General features: G+C 37.9%; 1 protein-coding gene across 4 annotated transcripts in view; it reads right to left on the bottom strand.

Annotated features, from left to right (window-relative positions):
* The window catches only part of ACSF3 (acyl-CoA synthetase family member 3), a 237,147-nt gene that overhangs the window by 145,952 nt on the left and 70,365 nt on the right, over positions 1 to 20,830 (bottom strand). For all 4 annotated transcript variants that reach the window (XM_027847757.1, XM_027847754.1, XM_027847755.1 and 1 more), the window contains exons 4-5: positions 20,234 to 20,388; positions 15,181 to 15,326 (exon numbers count right to left, since the gene is read on the bottom strand). In XM_027847757.1, the coding sequence (XP_027703558.1) occupies positions 15,181 to 15,326; positions 20,234 to 20,388 (301 nt within the window). The remainder of the gene's footprint in view (positions 1 to 15,180; positions 15,327 to 20,233; positions 20,389 to 20,830) is intronic.

Here is a 20,830-nt window from a genome sequence, read left to right on the forward strand (position 1 = left end):
TTCTTTCTTTCTTTCTTTCTTTCTTTCTTTCTTTCTTTCTTTCTTTCCTTCTTCTTCTTCTTCTTCTTCTTCTTCTTCTTCTTCTTCTTCTTCTTCTTCTTTTTTTAAACACAACAAACCAGACACACCCATAAAATTCCTTCCTTGGCTCAGAACATGCTTATCTCCAGCTTTGTTCGGAAAGGGTGTTTTTTCCCCCTCTTCCAAAAGCAAAAGTTACAAACCGTTGAGAAATGAGATCTATAATGAAAGTGCTGACAGAATCTTAATTATAGCATCACAAATGCAACAATATAATTAAAATCTCCAGGCAAAGATAATGACTTGAGTTTCACAGGCCCTGTGATATTTTAAAATAAAGTTCACACTGGTAACTAACGGCTCAGACCTCAAGCAGATGGTAGGCATAAACTAGGCCCAGTGTCTCCCTCCCAGCCCCCTCCATTATGGGGCACATTCGGAGCCGAAGCCGAGACCACTACACCTTCTTCCCTCCATTCCACCCTAGTCCAAGGCTCATGAATCTTAAGAAATGTTGGCAGCCTGCCCACCGAGTGTCAAACTCCAGGCAGCAGTCAGGAAGAAGTGACACTATTATTCTTCCAACAGTTCTCCTCTCTTTAAAAAAGTTGTCAGCTCTTCCCAGATAAATTTAATTGGCCCTGCGGTCTCTGTCCTTCGGTATCTGGGGACCTTGATGTGGTTCTCCGTGGTTGTGTCCTGGGAGAACTGAAACAGGCCAACGATAAGGTACTCAGCTAGCTCACTGTCAACAGCACAGGAGTCCCGCAGTAGGAGCTATTAGCCGCCTCTGATCTAAGCCTCCAATTAAAGTGGTGATTAGGCCCAGTGAGGCATTTGGACCATGAATTATTCATCTCCCTTCACAGTAATAGCACCAGAGGGATTAGAAGGAGAATTGGTGAAAACAGAGGCATTTTAAACAGGGCTTTAACCATATACAAGCAAATATTGCTTTCACATCTTCTTTTTTCTTTTTCAACCTCACCTCTTCATCCCTCAATTTTTTTTTTTTTAAGATTTCAGAGAATCACGCGATAATCTCAGACTGGAAAGGGACCTTGGAAGTCATCAGTACCAACCTCCCAAGAATCCTGGTGTGGGGGGGAAGGAGCACTGGATTTGGGGACAGATACCCTGGGTTCGAATCCTAGCTCAGCCACTCATTCCCTGAGTGTAGGCAGGTTACCTTCTCTCTCTGGGCCTCAGTTTTCTGTTAAATGAAAATGGACAGACAGTAGCTAAAGTCCTTTCTAACTTGGAATGTATGGAATGAGCTAACCAAAGCAAGTCGGACAAAGACGGGTCAGAAGCCCCAGGAAGTGGATGAGGGAGTTTTTTGGTGGTTGTTTCCCAGAAGACAGGAAGAGTCCAGGAAAGAGTCTAGTTCGAGATGTGTTTTTTGATTATGGGGTAAATATCTCCCTGGTAGAATTAGGGTGACAGTGAGGTGACATGCACTGACCCCAAGTGATCAGTAAGTGGGATTCTGGATCCCTCCAGCCTCCAAGAAATCTCATGACGTAAGCGGCAAAAGTACATGGAGAAAAGCTAGGAGAGAGGGTTAGGGAGAAGAGCCAGGGGAGCCCATCGGGTAAACCCAGTTTAAACCTTTCTCCTCCTCAACAACAACAATGATGATGACAACAAGGTAAGAGTCAGGTCTGATCTCTGGAGATGGGCACTACTGAAAAATCACCTCTTTTTGTTGATACTCATAATGAATGTAACACAGTATCTTGGATGGGGCCTTAGGTTTTCCCGTGAAACCAAAAAACTAACATAAAAATAAAATTTGTCTCAAGGCCAGTTTTATCATTTTGGTGGTTTAAGGCAGAAGGACAAACAATTACAATTAATTCACAATTCCAGCGAACATACCCCATTCCTTCCCCTCACTTTCCACTCACTGTCTTTGTGTCTCGAGTAAATGCTTAAAGCCAGTAATTTAGGATTTCAAGAATTTCTGCACTATAATTTCTTTCCAGATAAACTTTCCATTTCCAGAAGTATATAATCACTCGCTTTGCCTCAATTAGTGGAGAGTTACAATGATCATTTTGCAATGAAGGTGATAATGGGGACAGTAGATGATCACTGGGTCCAGTGAGCTCAGCCCCCTGATCTGTCTAACGTTCATCCCCCAGTGGTGGTTTATTTCCTTTAGTGTCTGGCTAATTCTGACTTGAATATGCCTGAGGTGGCAGCTCCCACATTGGGTAGGGAAATCTGTTCTATACTTTAATTACCCTTTGTGTAAAGAACTTTCTCTTTGGCTCCCTCAGTGCCTGCTCCTTTCAGAGTCTCAGCCTCTTATCCTTTCTAATAATTACGGCCCATGAGGCCCCTTGCCACCTTCCTTGCCTTTTTCAAATTCTGGATATCCTGTAGGTGCCTAGGGTTGTATAAACTACCCTCAGTGTGATCTTTCCAACAGCATGCTCTAATATATGTTCTGTCCCAATGTAGATATTATTGTTTCTGATTTGGGCAGCGCTTTCACTCCAATAAGCTCAGGGTGGAGGGGGGAAGGAAAGTGTAGGCATGCTACTTAAGAAGAGTCTCTACGTCAAGTGAGACAAGAGGTTGATGGTTCTGCTCTTTCAAACTTCGCCCAGCTGAATCATGCTTATCTAAGGAATTCTGATGATTGGGAGCTAAATCCTTCCACAGAATGGAAATAGCATAGTGCAATGGACACAGCACTGGACTGGGAGTTGGAACACTCAAGGTTCTGCTGGAAGATGAAAGATCTGCCATCAACTGGCTTAGGCAATTCACTTTTCTCACCTCCATTTCCTTACCTGTATAAAAATGGAGTTGAACTAGAATTAGGGGTTCTTAACCTGAGATCTATAAACTTGGTTTTTAAGTATGTTGACAAATGTATTTCAACATAATTGGTTCCCTTTATAATCCCAGTATTTTCTTTTCTGCATCTAAAAATATTATTCTGGGCAAGAGTCTATAGGCTTCACCAGGTTGGCCCAGGGTGTCTAGCACATAAAAAAAGGCCAAGAATCCCTACACTAAATAATCTTTAAGGCCTATTTTCACTCTAAAAGTCCCTGACTCAATGGATATTGTATTCAAATTTTTATGTGCAAATCATAACTTGCCATATATGAACTGGACAAAGGAATGGAGTCTTGGCAATGGGATCCATACTCTAGCTTTGCCATGAGGAGAGCTAAAATTCACAAATAACCTAAGTGAAAGATCCTTCCCCGCCAAAACTTAATGAAGAGTTTGTAACATGGTGAGGTGAACTGATTCAACGTTCCCCCATATGTAGAAGGTAGCAAAATAACATATAGTCAAATAAACTAAGCAGGAGAAAAAGTAGTCAGAGGCCTCTACAATAATCTGTAACCTGGATAATCAGTCACATAATAACAAGCTAAATGTACTTTGAAGCAGTATGATGCTAAAATCCAATTTTAACCAGTGACACAAAGTCTTTCTTTCTATGATTTAGTCTTTACTGGTTAGTCTAAGTGAATCTGACTATAATTTTGCCCAAGGCCCATACCTCCCTACTCAACTGAGGTCATATGAATAAACAAATTCAGTGCTTAAATACCCTGTTACCACCCCATTTCCTCTTCCAAAATGGTTAACTCCAACTCTTTGGTTCTTGTTTATATCTAGTTCTTAACCTGTCAAAGTTTAACTACTGACACTGTGTATCTATGGATTAGACTTTGAAAGGCAGTAAAAGTAAATTATCACAATGGTCTCACCTTTGCCTAATTCTTTTGAGCATGTCAGTGGAACTAACCAGGCTCATCAAGCATGACCTCCTGTTCAATAAATCCATGCAAACTAAATAATGGGCGTCTGTCCAAGAAGAGAGAGAGAGAAATGTGAACATTCAGTTTGGCCTAATAAGGGCAGGGTACCATGATAGACAGTTGATTTGTGACAACACAGTAAAGAGACGGGGGGAATTTCAGAACTTACCTGTGTGAGATTTTACCTTTTGGGAAGCAATTGATTGGGGAAAAAAAATCTCTTTATCAAGTTTTGTGGATGATGGTTTGGTATCTATGATATATGGCCGACTAACAGAAATATACACTAAGGTCAAATACCATCTCCCACCAGATAAGTGGTCAAGGGATATGGGCAAATAATTCTCAAAAAAAAAAAAAATTCCAAACTATTAATCATATGAAAGAATGCTCCAAATCATCAATAAGAGAAACACAAATCAAAAACAACCATGAAGTTTCACTTCATGCCCAACAAATTGACAAAGATGACAAGAGATGAGAATACTCAATGTTGGAGGAGTTGTAGAAACACAGAAATATTCACTGTGGATGAAACTATGGATGAGTACATTCATTCTGGAAACTTAGAATTATACCAAAAAAATGACTAAAATTTCCATATATTCTTTGGCCCAGAGATTCCATAGGCCCAAAAGAGGTCATTGTACAAAAAGAAAGGCTCTACATGCACCAAAATATTTATGGCAATACTTTTTTTGTGGCAGCAAAGAATGAGGAACAAAGTAGATGACCATCAGCTGGGGAATGGCTAAATAAATTGTGGTACACGAATGTAATGGAACATTACTGTGCTATAATATGACAACAAATATGATGAATATGGAAAACCATAAAAGAATTAAAATGAACTGATTCAAAGTGAAGTAAGCAGAGCCAGTAAAACAACATACATAATGACTTCAACAATGTGAATGGAAAAGAAGAACCACCAAAAAAATAAAAAATTAATGTCAAAAATCATAAGCTTAGCCCCCAAAAAGAGATATGAGAAGACACCTGCCCCCACACCTTTGAAGAAGGGTGTATGTGTGAGGTGAGGGCAGTGTTGTCCACGGCTATAGATATTTTTTTTTTTATGAATTAATTGGCTTTCCTGAATTTTTCTCTTCTTCTTTTTCAATTCTCTGTTATAAGTTTGGCTTTCTGGGAGGGGGAAGGGAGTGATACAAAGAAGAAACTTAGATATATTAAAAACAATAACAGCTAGTATTTATATATTTTAAGTCTTGCAAAGTGCTTTACATATGTTTTTACATGTGTTCACAATAACTCTGTGAGATAAATGCTATTGTGCTCTTTCTCTGTTCTGGCCCATCTGGGCTAAGTATCAAGACCACATTAGTATCTTTGGAGGAATCTGGTAGAACTCCTTTTCCTACTATTTCAAACAGCTTATACAATATTAGAACTTATTGTCCTTTGCATATTTGATAAAACTCACTTTAAAATCTACCTGGTCCTAGGGTTTTATCCTTGTAAAGTCATTTATGACTCATATAATTTCTTTTTCAGAGACTGAGTTATTTAAATCCTCTATTCTTTATTCTGTTTATTTAGGACTTTATATTTTTGTAAATATCCACATATTTATGTTTTCATTCATTTATGCTGTCAGTTTTATTGGCATATAATTGAGCAAAACAGTTTTTTTTAAAAAGGCAATTGGGGTTAAGTGACTTGCCCAGGGTCACACAGCTTAAAATAGTTTCTAATAATTTATTTTATATCTTCTTCATTTTTGTGAATTCACTTTTTAAATTTTTGATACTGTAATCTGATTTTTTCTCGTTTTTTTCTTTAAAAAATCAAATTAGTTAACACTTTATTAGTGTTTTCAAAAATCCAGCAACTAGTTTTACCTACTAAATCAAAGAGTTTTTTTATTTCAGTCTGTTAATCTCCTTTTTGATTTTCAAATTTTCTATTTTGGGGTTTAATTTTTTTTAAAAAGTATCAGTTTTTTCATTTTTTTTAAGTTGCATTCCCAAATGATTGATCTATTCTTTTTCTCTTTTGTTAACGAAAATGTTTAGAGATATAAATTTCCCCTAAGGCTTGCCTTGACTGTATCCCAAAAATGTTGGTATGTTGTCTCATTGTCATTATCCTTAGAGAAATCATCTATTATTTCTATGATTTGTTCTTTGACTTGCCCATTCTTTAGGATTAAGTTATTTAGTCTCTAATTAACTTCAATAATTTCTTCAGTGGCATTTTATTGAATATAATTTTCATTATACTATGGTCCATAAAAGATATGCTGAACAATTCTGTTTTGTTTTGTTTTTTTTGTTTTTTTTGGTAAATGTTTGTGATGCATTTGTGCTCTAATTCATGGTCAATTTTGTAGAGGGGTACTATGCACAATTGAGAAATGTGTAAACTCTTTTCTATTCCCGTTCAATAATCACCAGGTCTTTTATATCTAACTTTTCTAAAATACTATTCAGGTCCTTAACTTTTGTTGTTGTTGTTAGATTTGTCTAGCTCTAAAGGGGGCACATTGATTTTCTCCATTACTATAACTCTTTTGTCGATTTCTCTTATACTTCAGATTTTACTTTGACCTCTGGTTCTAGAAGATCTGAGCAGTTTTCTTTCATGAGCTCACCTTCCACTTTACATCTGCAGCTCGGATTAGTCTGAACTCCACAGAACATGATGCCCCAAATGCTCCCTCCTTTGCTTTCCAGCTTCCTTTTGTGTATTGTCTTCCCTCATTTGATTGTAGCTTCCCTGAAGGAAAAGACTATCTTTTTCTTATTTATATCACCAACACTTAGAACAGTGCCTGGCACAAAGGAGGTGCTTGATAAGTTTATTGAATTGAATGATTTCTAGAAATATGACATCCAGGTTCTTTGACTACCTAGGTCATGGCTTTCAGGTAGTCTAGTGATTTATCTCTCCTTATTAATAAATATCAATAAATTAATAATAAAGTAAAATAATTATTAATAAATCAAGAATGAATTATTATTTATTGCTGTTCAGTTGTTTAGTTGTATCTGACTCTTCATGACCCGATAAGGATTTTTTGTGGCAAAGATAATGGAGTGGAATTGCTATTTCCTTCTCCAGTACATTAAAGGAAACATAGGTTAAGTGATTTGCCCAGGGTCACACAGCTAGTGAATTTCTGAGGCTAAATTTGAACTCAGGTCTTCCTGACTTTAGGCTCAGCATTTATTCACTAAGCCACCAAACTGCCTCCTAAAAAAATATAATAATTATTAATACTTTAATAAATTATCTCTCCTTGATTTGTTTTCCAGGTCAGTTGTTTTTGATATGTGATAGCTTATATTTTCTTCTATTCTCCCTGCTCCACCCCCAGTTTTTTTTTTTTACTTTGATTTACTATTTTTGATTACCTCATGGAGTTATTAACATCTGTTTAATCCATTCTAATTGTTTTTTTAGGCAATTGGGGTTAAGTGACTTGCCCAGGGTCACACAGCTAGTAAGTATTAAGTGTCTGAGGCTGGATTTGAACTCAGGTCCTCATGACTCCAAGGCCAGAGCTCTATTTACTGTGCCACTTAGTTGCCCATGCTTGTCATTTCTTATAGCATGACAGTATTCCATCACAATCATATACCACAGTTTGTTGAGCCATTCCACAATTGATGGGCATTCCTTTTATTTCCAATCCTTTGCCACCACAAAAAGAGATGCTATATTTTTACATAAATAAGTCATTTTCCCTTTTCTTTGATCACTTTGGGATATAGACCTAGTAGCAAGATTGCTGGGTCAAAGGGTATGCGCAGTTTTATAGTCTTTTGGACAGTTCCAAATTGTTCTTCAGAATGGTCGGACTACTCCACTAACAGTGCATTAGCATCCCAATTTTTCCACATCCCTTCCAGTATTTACCATTTTCCTCTTCTGTCATCTTAGCCAATCTGGTAGGTCTGAGGTGGTAGCTCAGAGTTCTTCTAATTTGCATTTCTCTAATCAGTAGAGATTTAGAGCATTTTTTCATATGACTATTGTTGGCTTTGATTTCTTCTTCCAAAAATCACCTATTCATATCCTTTGACCACTTATTAACTGTGGAATTAACTCTTGTTTTTATAAATTTGACTCAGTTCTCTATATATTTGAGAAATGAGGCTTTTGTCAGAGAAACTTGCTATAAAATTTCCCCCCAGCTTCCTGTTTTTCTTCTAATTTTGGCCACGTTAGTTTTGTTTGTGAAAGAAAGTTTTAATTTCATGTAATCAAAATTATGTTTTACTTCCCATAACCCCCTCTATCTCATATTGTTAAACTGATTATCTGAAATAAGAAGGAATATGAGGTCAAAGTCACTGAGCCATCTATGATTTAATTTGTAAAGCTAGCATTTGTATGCCATATCAGCTCACTTTTCAGAGGTCAGAAACAAAGAGTGATTTACTGAGATGGTTTTTATAATAAAAAAGAGGAATTAGAAAGATTACAGAAACTAGTTTTGGACATAATTCTATTGGACAAGGCAAGTCACCTGACTAGTTAGCTTCTCCCAAACCTTCTTAATCCTATGCCAGAAGTCCCTTCCTGCAGATGGTACCTTTTGTAACCAGAAAGTGTACTGGGACAGAGGAACTTATGGTGAGTGGTTAGCATCTTCCTTAGAATATTCCATTACTCAACTTAGATTTTAGCTCAAGGAAAACAAAAAAGCCTGTCCACCAAGACTGGAAAGAGGAACTTAACCTCCAGTTAACCTTTCTCCAGCTGCCAGAGAGGGGTACTGGTCAATTCCTCTTTCTGCTAGAAAGGGAAACTTAGCTTTTAAAAAGATTAATCCTATGATTATTTTACTGTCTTATTCTGAATTATCTGCTACTAACTGATAAAGTCTTCTCAATCTATCTCTTCGCTAAATCTATAGGTAACCAAGACTGAGGAGACTATCTATGTTAGTCTGGCTTAGTTTTAGGCTAGTTCTTCCTAAAGAAGGGAGTTTAATCTTATAATCAAAATAAAAAGAAATCAAAGTAACCAAAAATAGCTGATTTCCTTTTCAATATTTTATCATAAACTCTTCCCTTATCCATACATCTGACAGGCCCATTTTCCCATGTTCCCCTAATTTACTTACGATAGCACCTTTTATATCTAAATCATTTATCCATCTTTGCCTATGCCTAGCTTCTGCCAAACTGTTTTCCCAGAAATTTTTGTCAAATGATGAGTTCTTACTCCCAAAGTTTGGATCTTTGGGTTTATCAAGCACTAGATTATTATTTCCAGACCACCAGGGGAGGGGTTAACCTTGGCAAGGTTCTGAACCAGATACTGAAGCAAAGAACCAGAGGATGAAGAATGATAAGTGATTCTGAAGTGTATAGAGCAGGAGATAAGGAAACCCATCAAAGGCAGTGAGATGCTTTCTTGATCCCTCCTTACTTATCTTGTGCATCCACTCCCTAATGGTTAATGTGTTCTGTCCTTTTAGCCCAAATATCATTCATGAACTTAGATAGTATAAGGTGCTTTGAGATCTTTGTAAATTTCCCTAAGCAGCAGTATAACAAAGGAGAAAAATCACTGGACATGGAGTCAAGAGACCTTAGCTCTAGGCTGACCTCAAACATGTAAATGCTGTGTGACAGGGCAATTTCCACGTTCTGAGTTTCTTCAACTATAAAATGAAGATAATAACGTTTGTACCTACATACCCCTCAAGTTTGTTCTGGGGAAACAGTTTGATCAATCTTAAATTAATATGCAAATGTGGGCTGTTAATTCTTATTAGATAAAAGGTACTATATAAGAGCAAATCATCACTAATATTTCTAACAGACAGGAGAACAGTAAATTTTGAAACTGCTTGTATTAGAAGTTCAAAGAGTAACCGAACAACATGATTTATCCTGTAACAGCATGGCAGTATAGAGCATGTATGTCTATAGGACAAAGAGTATGACCTTTAAGCAAAGGCTTATGAGGAAGTGGAAAGACTCAAGAAACTGCTAACAATATATTTAAACAGCTTAAATTTCAGACATTTGCCAACTACACTTTAGGCCTGGGTGATTTCATGATGGTGCTAAATCTCTGGGTCACTAAACCTATGGGAGGTTTCAACTTTTATCTCATTGTGAAAACCATTTGCAGTCCAATGACATAACACCTCTTTCCTACAGCTTTGAGCTCTGTTTATGCCTCTGAACCACATTCGGATTGGCACTGTTTATTCAGCCTAAGAAAAATGTTAATAGAAATCCTTGTAAATATCGAAAAACAGGAGAGATCCCATCTGAATGAGTAAAGTACAAATAATATTATTTTGAAAGAAAGATAACTTTATAAATGAGTTATATATACTAACATAAATGGATGGATTTAGGTGCTGAGGTCCTGAAATACCTACTTTAATGAGTAAGTGAAATCTGCGATTTACACAATGCTTATAGCTGATTGGTGCTGATAAAGTGGTTTTTAAGTCAATAATATGTTGGGAAATGAAGGTAATGTAAAAACAAAATATATCAATAAAATTATTTTTAAAAAATAAAATGTTAAAATATATTTATTATATATAGGTATATAATAAAATATACATATCTAATAAAATGTGCTTATTATATATAAGTATGTAGTAAAATAAAAATATAAAACATAAAGCTTGTAGGTAGGACAAATATCCCTCTTAATTTAGCTTTTAAAAAAATGCTCTTTGGATACACAGTGAAAATCAGTCAACAAATATTTGCATAAGTAAAAATGTAAAGTTCAGCCCAGACCATGTCCAAAATCATCATGAATTTCATACTGGCAAAGTTCAAATTCACTAATATGAAATCAGCCATCCTCTAGGCTGCATTTGTTCAGTGTTCCCATTCCCATCATTCCAGACAAATAAAGTAGAGTTCTGACACTCCAAATAAGCAATTTGTCTTACTGACGAGAGTAAGGTTCTCCCACTCGCTGGTCTATCTTTATGAATGAGCACCTCTGTAACCGAGCTGGCATGGCTGTGAGGAATTTGGATCTGCTTGTAAAAGAAAGCTCATTTTTTTGATTGTGGATAAAACTACCACCTACTCTAGAAATAAAGCAAATGAAACATGAACAGTCTCATAAAAAGTAGCTAAAATATCAAGAGCAACAGCAAGAAACTGATACTGAATCCTATGCATCTGATCATTAGTATTCCTATGTATAAATGGATGCATAAATCTCAGTGAATGCATATAGCTCCATGGCTCCATAAGTTCCGATGGCTATATAAATTCAATGGCCATATAAATCGCCATGGCTGTACAACTACCAATGGATAAATGAACCTCCAGGAGGATTTACTATCTAGATCCGACATTCTGGTACTCGATTATATACTGCTATCTAATTATCATCGTCTCATTATAATATAATAATAATAGTTAACAATCATATAGCACTTTAAGATTTGAAAAATGTTTTACATTGTATCTCATTAGTACATAGGATGAGACAGCTGGAATCAACGAGAGAAGAAAAGGACACTGAGGTTCAGAGATGTCAAATGACTCGTTCATTCAGAGGCCAGGTCTGAAACCTGCCAGTTTAGTTCCTTTTCTACTATATTGGGTTGCCTTCCATAGAATTCCTAACAATTCTTAAAGGTTCAACTCAGATGCTTCCAGGAAGTTTTCTCTCTTTCCCTCAGGAGGTAATGACTTTTCCCCTCAGATCTGTCACAAGGTACTTTGTTTCATAATTCTCTAAAACAATCACATACACAGTTGCACAGAATAATCATTTCACTTGGGGTCATCCTTCTAGCAGACTATAAGCTCTCTGATGGCTGGCAATGTGCCTAATGCTCTACACTTTGTATCACACTAACAAAGAGCTCTGCAGACACCTGATAAATATGTATTGTATTATGTTGTATTGTGTTATGTTGTTTCATGGTGTATCTTCCACAATGTCGACAATTATAGACACATAGTAACTGGTGCTACATAAATAAACACCGAATTAGGCTGAATTATTGTGTCAAAGCAATGGCTCTATACTTTTTTTTTTTACTTTTTAATTTTTCTTGGGTTTTTTTGTGGGATTTCTTTTGCAACATGGCTAATATGGAAATACATTTTGTATGACTTCATACGTATAATCAATATCATATTGTTTGCCTTCTCAAGAGGTGGAAGAAGAGAAGGAACTTGGAACACAAAATTTTAAAAAATGAATGTTAAAATTTTTTTGCATGTAATTGGGAAATATTTAATGAAATATATGCGCGCGCGCATGTGTGTATGTTTGTGTGTGTGTAGAGAAAGAAAGAGAGAGCAATGGTCTTCTATTATTGTCATAGGTATCCCTATCTGAAACTAATAGGGACAGCTAGGTAGCACAGTGAATAGAACTCCAGGCCTGGAGTCTGGAAGACCCATCTTTGTGAGTTCAAATCTGGCTTTAGACACTTCCTAGCTGTGTGACTGTGGGCAAGTCATTTAACGCAGTTTGCCTCAGTTTCCTCATTTGTAAAATGACCAGAGAAGGAAATGGCAAACCATTTTGTATCTTTACTAACAAAACCCCAAACAGGGTCACAAAGAGTCAGATATAACTAAAACAACTCAGCAACAATGACAATCTGAAACCGAACACAAATGGCATGAAGGCACCCACACAGGGATGACATCTACTGGATTTGAGAGTGGTGAAGATCACATTTTATGTTCAGAGATCCTGGACGTGGGGTCAAAAGATCTGAGTTTCAGTCCTGTCCCCACCACTTAATGACAGTGTGATCATTTAGTCTCTCAAATAAGCTGGCTCATTTGGTTGTGATGAAAGAATTTTGTTACCTGTATTATTATTTTAAAAGACTACTGGAAAAATGAGATACCAAGACTACATCTATTGAACTGAACTGCTGAACTGAATGTGTGTTTGTGTGTTTGCACTCATGTGCACTATTCAATTGGAGTCAAAGGAGGTACAAAAATGTCAAGCGTATCTCGACACCCCCTTTACTGACTCTACATCTCTGAGTTTTCCCAAGTATTACCAAGATTCATTCCTTTGTCACCACTCTCCCAAAGAAGCCTTCTATCAGCTACCAGGTACATAAAATAAAGATCTGCCTAAATATATGGATATTGGCAACCATATTTCCATTTCTAAGTGATGAGAGTAGTCAGATAATGACTCGAATTTAAATTCTTTGCATATATAGTTCCCTCTCTCAGACGACCTCCCTTGTTTCCAAGGAATTCCAGCACAGTCCCACATTCCAATGACCTCAGTTGCTGAGTCATTCTCCCGAGCTCTTACTGACTACAAAACAAGCAGTCCTCTTTTCATGCTAGCAAAGACATGGGGACCTGGAACAGTTGAGGACTATGTGTTAGAAGGGATGAGTATAATTTTCTTAGGAAAATAAATATGTTCCATTCCTATAGAATTAAGTGCAAGGACCAACTCTTGAAGAAACTGTTCAAATTAACCTTGGTCTGTTGTTCCCAGAGCCTGTGGGACTGAAGAGGTAACAGTCCTCAGAAAGGAAATGTCTGTCTCTCTGTCTCTCTTTGCAAAGTTTTGTTGCTGTTATTTTTACATATCATTCCTCTTTAAATTATTCCATCACTGAACTGCCCCTTGTTACAGAGAAAAACATTTAAGCAGAGGCAACTGACTTAGCAGAGCAAGAAATATTTCCCACAAGGGTCTTTTTAAAATATTACTGGTAGAAAGATTTCAAAAGGGAAAAGTTCTTTTCGATTGTTTTGTCCAATCTTTTCCTTGGGCAAGGGAGTGCTTTTCAACTTTCCCCCAAAAAACCTCATAACGATTTTGGCCAATGTAGATAGCTCCCGGTATGGTAACTCTTTTGGAATTTGGAGTCTTAGATGTCTGGAGCACTGAGAAGCTGTGATTTGTCCATGATCTGAAAGCTAATACGGTTCGAACCCAGGTCTTACTAACTCCAAACTGGCCCTCTATCTGCTAGGTCATACTGCTTCTCACCTTCCAACACAAAGCTCTTTAAACAAAAGAATTAGGCAGTAGTCAACACATGCTGTATATTGTGTTTTTAGAAAACCAGGCAACAGTCAACACACTGCCATATAAAACGTTTTTAGAAAATTAGGCAACAGTCAACACAATAACGTATACCATGTTTTTAGTTTATAAACTATGAAATTAACAGAATTAAACTTCTGGAATGGAAAAGGTGAACTAATGCATTCTTCCAACTATGGACTCAAGAATTTGACAATGGTCTAACTGCTAACTTGTCATAATCTTAACTGGTCTTACAACTGTGTCCAGAAGAAAAGTGGCAGGGCTCTCAGGTTAAAGAAAAAAGTGAAAGGTGAATCCTATTGGTCGATTTGCATAAATCTACAAAGAAGAGTTTCGAGAGGCCTTAACTTCAAGTAAGGAACAGGAAAAATTATTAGCACAACCCAAATTCAATTGTATTCAGACTCAACATCTAAGGCTTTAGGCACATGAAATAAACAATATAGATAAGAAACATGCAACTTGATCATGTCTAGGATTAGAATCTTGAGAGACAAAGTCAGGGACCCACACAAGGCTAAGATCCAGGTATTCACAATGGCTCAGAAAGAACAAATCAAGGCTGTTTCTTGGCTTCTGGGTCCAGTCCAAACCCCTGTAGCTCAGAATTCACAGGTCAAAGAAAGCAGTGAAAACAATGTGTAGTTTGTGCTTGCCAAGAATTCAGGACAAAAACATGGAGCAAAAGTAAAAGATCTAGAATAGGAAGCAGATGAGGCACATGAGATTTATTATCAAGAGAAATACTGCCTCCTGGACTTATTACAACAACCATGATGCTGCTGCCATTGACTTCTTACTCAGGACAGCAACAGCTAGAATTCCAGTGAAGGAGTAAGGTCCACCATTGTCATATGATCCAAACCAACCCAGGTTTTAGGTTCAGTCCCAGGGCTACCAGGCAATATGAACCTTAGAAAGGCTGTGACATATAGGGCTGCAATGGCCACTATTCACTCCATTCCTCTGTTCCTTTCTAGAAGCACAGAAAGACCATTGGTACAAGGGGCACCTCTCCACCCAATCATCAATATTACCACTACAGGCTCCTAGGGGAAAAAGAAGTAGAGCAAGAACATTTGACAGATGGCTCATCTCTCCTCTGGTGTCATGGCAACACAAACCTTGGGCTCCTGAGGGAAGCAAAGTCAGAACCTGGCGGGCAGGTCCACCATCTTGCCATGTGTTACTTTTACTTCTAGCTGCAGTCTAATAACTGGAACACCTTACTAGTTCTGTTTTCACGGCAGCCAACCAACTTGAGTGGGGGAAAGTCCACGTCACATAAAGAAGAGGATGAAAAATCAAACAGAAAGAGCCTTCCGTGGCTTCATAGTTGTCATACCTGGGACACGAATGCCCTTCAGGGGATTAGACAGTGCCATTCCAATCTCTGTCATTCCATATCTCTCTAGCAAAGTGTGCCCCGTGAGCTTCTTCCACCTCTCAAGGACTGGCACTGGTAGAGCGGCGGATCCTGACACCATTAACCTAAGCGATGAGAACCAAAGGGGAGAGAAGAAGTACTTAAACCCTAAGAGATCTTGATACTCCTCATCAAAAACACATTCAAGATTTTAAAGAGTCGACAATCCCTTCCAAGTGCAACAAAACACACAGATGGCCTCATTAATTTGTACCTGACCATTTTAAAATTCATGATCAAGCTTGTTGGTTGGCCTGGAGTTTACCTTGGTATGGTTTTGTTTAGTGTTTTTTTTTCTTAAAAGGTTTATTCTGCAGATTATAAGAGTGTAAACAAGAAGGAAAGGGGCCTGTTTAGCCAGCTCATAAGAGCAAATTATTTTCAGGAGCACCCATTTGCATGTACTAATTACAAATGATTGCTTAAATATACTAACTACAAATCATTCCTGATTCTCAATCTTAATTCTTAATTCTTTAAAGTAGGTCCAACAGAAACTCCACTAGAGAATGCTTATTTAGCTATTTCTCCTAGGACTGCTGGAACTTGCAAGTACTAAGTACTGCATTTCCTTAAACAAAATCTATAATTCCGATTGGCTTTCTCCAACTAGTATAAATTAGTGAGGATTTAGAATATGTTCCAGTATCACCTTTATTGCTTCCCTTTCCATTGATCTGATTTCTATTTTTGGTTATTCAGATTTCAGTTGGACCTGCTCCCTATTTCCCATTCAAATCTCTGGCCCAGGACATCTGACATCTCAATTGATAGCTATACAATGCCTGTGTGTCACACAGGAGACCAAGTTCAGGGAAGTGAGAAGCAGCAGGGAGTGTCAGAAACAAGGGTTCTATTTTCACCGAAATATCCCTACAAAATAAAGAGCTAAGGAACTGGAAAACTGGAGCAAAGGCAAATGAATTTCTTTTGGTCAATTCCAAATTTAACTCTAAAACGAGGGTCAAACTATCCATCTACTACCTTGGCCTTTCCAAAGTCGCCAGTTCAGCTGTATGAAATAGAACACAGATGTCTACATAAATGCGCTGGTAATTTAGATAAGCAGGCACTGCCAGGGGTTTAGATTTTCAAAAATCTTATTACTGGGTTTAAGAAGACTCCATTCTCTCCACCTCTTCACCCCTCCAAGAAAAAATTTGCTCTATATCAGACATACAAAATTCTACAATTTCAATACAGAAGAGAGTAGAGGGCAGTCCTTAAGCAGTAAACATGACACAAGGATCCTGTAAACTACCTTGACCTGGAGGTGATGTCATAAGGGGAGAGGAGAAGGAATAATTAGAACTTAACATTTATAATAATGATAATTGAATAGTGTTTTAACTCTTACAAAGCACTTTATGTACATTATCTCAGTGGCATCTCAAAATGGCCCTATGAGGTACATACTGCGGGTATTATTATCTCCATTTTAAGTAGGAAAACCAACTGAAGCTCTGAGAGATGTTGCCCAGTGAGTTATCCATGGTCTCACAGATAATCAGGATTAGAGGTGAGAATCAGACCCAGGTCTTTCCTGACTCCCAACTCCAGTGTCCAGTTGGCTGGTGGCTCAGTGGATAGAGGGCTGGACCTGGAGCCAGAAAGACCCAAGTTCAAATCTGGCCTCAGACATATGCTAGCCGTGTGACCCTAAGCAAGTCACTTAACATGTTTGCCTCAGTTTTCTCAACTGTAAAATGGGGATAATAATAGCACCTGCCTCTCAGGGTTGTTTTCAGGATCAAATGAGATCATATTTATAAAAGTGCTTGGCACAGTGCCTGGAACATGGTAGGTACTTGATAAATGCTTATTCCCTTCCCCTTTTCACTATACCACATTGCCTCTCATAATTTATATAGCATTTTAAGGTTACCATAGGAGAGAGAATATTAGGTCAAAAAGGAGACAGAAAGTTTGAACGGTAGAAAAGGAAAAGGACAACATAGAAGCCAAGGTTGGCTCATGCAGAAACAGACTGAAATTAGGACAGGCAAATAAATTAAGTACACATGTAAAAAGGACAAGTGGCTAAAACAGATTTAGTACTAAAGATGGGCCAAGAAAAAAAAATAGGATAGGTAAACCAAATCACCATCCTTTCTCACTAATTCAATCAACTTTCCACAAAATTCTACCAGAAAACTAATTTTTTTTTAAAAAAGTAGTTTTTGAATTGGCAATAAACCAGCACCAAATCCAGAAAGCTTTTGGTTGGCAGATTTCCATAATAAAGGCAGGAATATGGGCTAAGAGGGTAGGGGACAATGACCTTGCCTTCTTTGCTAAGCTTCTGTCCTTGCTTACATTCATTTGCCTATTGAATTGGAGAGTATCTAGAGGGTAAAAAAGACTTCAGAGCCCTAGCCTCAACATAGCTCCTATGGGTTCACTTTAGCAAAGTCCCTTGATATAAATTTTTTTTGAGCATTAAGTAAGATTTACAAAAAACTGCTAACCTTAATTCAGATGGTTCATCTGGGAAATTGGACTTTATTTATTTGCTTTTTTTTTTTTGTGAGGCAATTGGGGTTAAGTGACTTGCCCAGGTTTACACAGCTAGTAAGTGTCAAGTGTCTGAGAAATTGGACTTTAAAACAGCACCAGCTGGGTGACCCTGGGCAAGTCACTTAATCCCAATTGCCTAAAAAACAAAACAAAACAAAAAAAAACCCAGCACCAGACACAGGCAATCAAAAGAATAGATTTAATCTTAGCCTGAGGGCATACTGGCTGGTATTTGACCAGTCATCCTTAGCTGGGTGTGGTGATTTGTAGCCTATCTTATAGACTAAAGGTTTGTCAGCCTAGCTTTGTCAGGAAGAGGTTTTCTAGTCCTTTTATACCTTAGTAAATGAGAGAAGAGATGACCAGTATCTGACCCTGAAAAGGTAAAGCCCAGAAGATGGCAGCAAAAAAAACAAAAACAAAAAACTTGGCTATAATTAGACCACTGAAGTAACACGCAGAGAAGACAATACACCTAGAGAAGAGATGTGACTTTAAGCAGAAAGTAGCAGAAAATAGCATAATGACATCATCACAGGAGGGCAGAAGGCCTACAATAGTGAAATTATGAGTTGTTTGAGCCATGCATGGATTCCTTAATGAATGTGACCTGGTCACAGGTGTTCCTTAAATATATTCTCTCCATGTGTATTACCTGGTCATCTGTGCTCTCTGAATGTGTCTCCTCCAACTAGTGGACACTAGCTCCTTAACTGTAGGTGTTCCACAGAGTTCTGTCCTGGGCCCTCTTCTCTTCTCCCTTCATACTACTTCATTTGGTGATCTCACCAGCTCCCATGGATTTAATTACCATCTTTACCCTGATGATTCTCAAATCTACCTGTCTGGCCCTAAACTCTCTGCTGACCTCCAATCTCACATCTCCAACTGCATTTCAGACATCTCAAACCCAATGTCTAATAGACATCTTAAACCAAACACATCAAAAAGAGAACTTATCATCTTTTCCCCTAAACTCTGCCCTTCTGCTACCTTTTCTATTATTGTAGAGGGCAATACCATCCTCCCAGTCCCTCAGACTCACAACCTAGGGTCATCTTGGACTCCCCACGATCTCTCACCTCCCACATCCAAGCTGTTGCCAAGGCCTGTCAATTTCACATTTGTGGCATCTCTCAAACACACCCCATTCTCTCCTCTGACACTGTCCCTAACGTGGTACAGGTGCTCATCACCTCATGCCTGGACTCTTGTAATAGCTGGTGAGTCTGCCTGCCTCAAGCCTCTCCCCACTCCAATCCATCCTACATCTGGCCAGTAAAGTGACCTTCCTAAAGTGTAGGTCTGATCATGTCATAAACTCCAGTGGCTTCCAATCACCTCCAGGATCAAATACAAAATCCTCTGTTTGGCATTCAAAGCCCTTCATTGCCTAATCTCCTCCTACCATTCCAATCTTCTTAGACCTTACTCTCTGCTACAGTGACACTGGCCTTGCTGCTTTTCCAGGAACCAGACAGTCCATCTCCCGGTTCTGGTCATTTTCTCTGACTGTCCCCCATGCCTAGAATGCTTTCCCTCATCATCTCCACCTCCTGGCTTCCTTCAAGTCCCATCTAAAATCTCACCTTCTACAGGAAGCCTTTCCCTACGCCCTTTAATTCTAATACCTTCCCTCTGTTAATTATTTCCATATATTATATATGGGTGTGTGTGTGTATATATATATATATATATATATATATATATATATAATATGTACGTGGGTATATGTATGTATGTGTGTGTATATATGTGTGTATGTGTGCGTGTGTATTTATTGGCTTATTGTCTGCTCCATTAGAATGTTAGCTCCTTGAGGGCAGGGACTATCTTCTGCCTATTTTTGTACCTGCAGTTTTTAGCACAGTGCCTGGCAATACAATACAAGAGGCACTTAATACGTGTTTATTGACTGTAACCTGTGGGAAAAGATATTCCATTTTTGCATGTGGGAATCTTTGTCTGTAAATTCATTTTCTATGTGGTTTGATTAAATGTCTTTTATTTTAAATTAATTTCTCTTGGCTGGCTGGTAAAAGTAAACACATTGGTTGGGGGCTCATGAACTATAGTTTTTGAATGGCATTACCTTGAATCAAGGAACAATTTTCTGAGGTACCTACAGATGAGTGTGAGTACCCCATATGCTGTATTTAGAGTAAATGGGAAGTAAAGCCTCCTAACATAGAACAGAATTAAGATCCTCAGAAACAAACTACAGACTCACTCAAAGAATCAGAGTGCCTAGAGATGGAAGGATCATAGAAATCATTTAAGAGATCATTTTATAGGAAACTGGGGAAACTGAGGCCCAGAGAAGCTGGGCAACTGCTCCGAGGTCCTCCAGTTACTTATTGGCAGAGCATGGACTCAAACGCAAGCTTTCTGATCCTAGAATTGATTCCATTCATCTCTTCCTTAAGCCTTAAGACTTTCTGGGTCCTTCAGTTACCTGATTTTCTCTTTACAGACTGCACGTATAAAATCCTGGACGTGAGGCTGGGTAAAATGTTTATCATAATAATCCATCAATTTGGAATAAATGGTAGGCACTGCCATGAAAACATTGATCCGTGGCTTTTCAGAGCTTAGAAACTTTTCCCAAACCTAGAAAGGAAAGGCAGAAAATTATCTGAATAAGAACGAGAATAAAATGATTATATTACCCCGACAAATTACACAGACATCACTGCTCCCCATCTTTTAAGCCTTTCCTGAAGCATGAAAATCCTAATAAGCATATTCCTTCCAAAATATGGTAGCTTATTTGAAAATAGTCAAATAATCACCTCATCTATCATCGAAATGGGTCAATCTATACTAAACCAATAATTAGCATTTGATTCTGATTACTATGGAGGGTCAAAGTTTAGTCTTTGCTGTTTGTAAGGAAAATACCAACAAATATTAAATCAATCTGTTTTTTTTTTAGGAGGGTTAGGGAACTTTATTTAGATTAACACCATTACTATCTCCCTGCTGTGGCTGAGTAGACAAGAAATATGTGTTTGGCAGAAGCCAGTCGAATGAAATTTATTGGAATGCCTAT

The sequence above is a fragment of the Vombatus ursinus genome, unplaced genomic scaffold, assembly GCF_900497805.2.
Source record: "Vombatus ursinus unplaced genomic scaffold, bare-nosed wombat genome assembly UNPS02005286.1, whole genome shotgun sequence".
NCBI lineage: Eukaryota > Metazoa > Chordata > Mammalia > Diprotodontia > Vombatidae > Vombatus > Vombatus ursinus.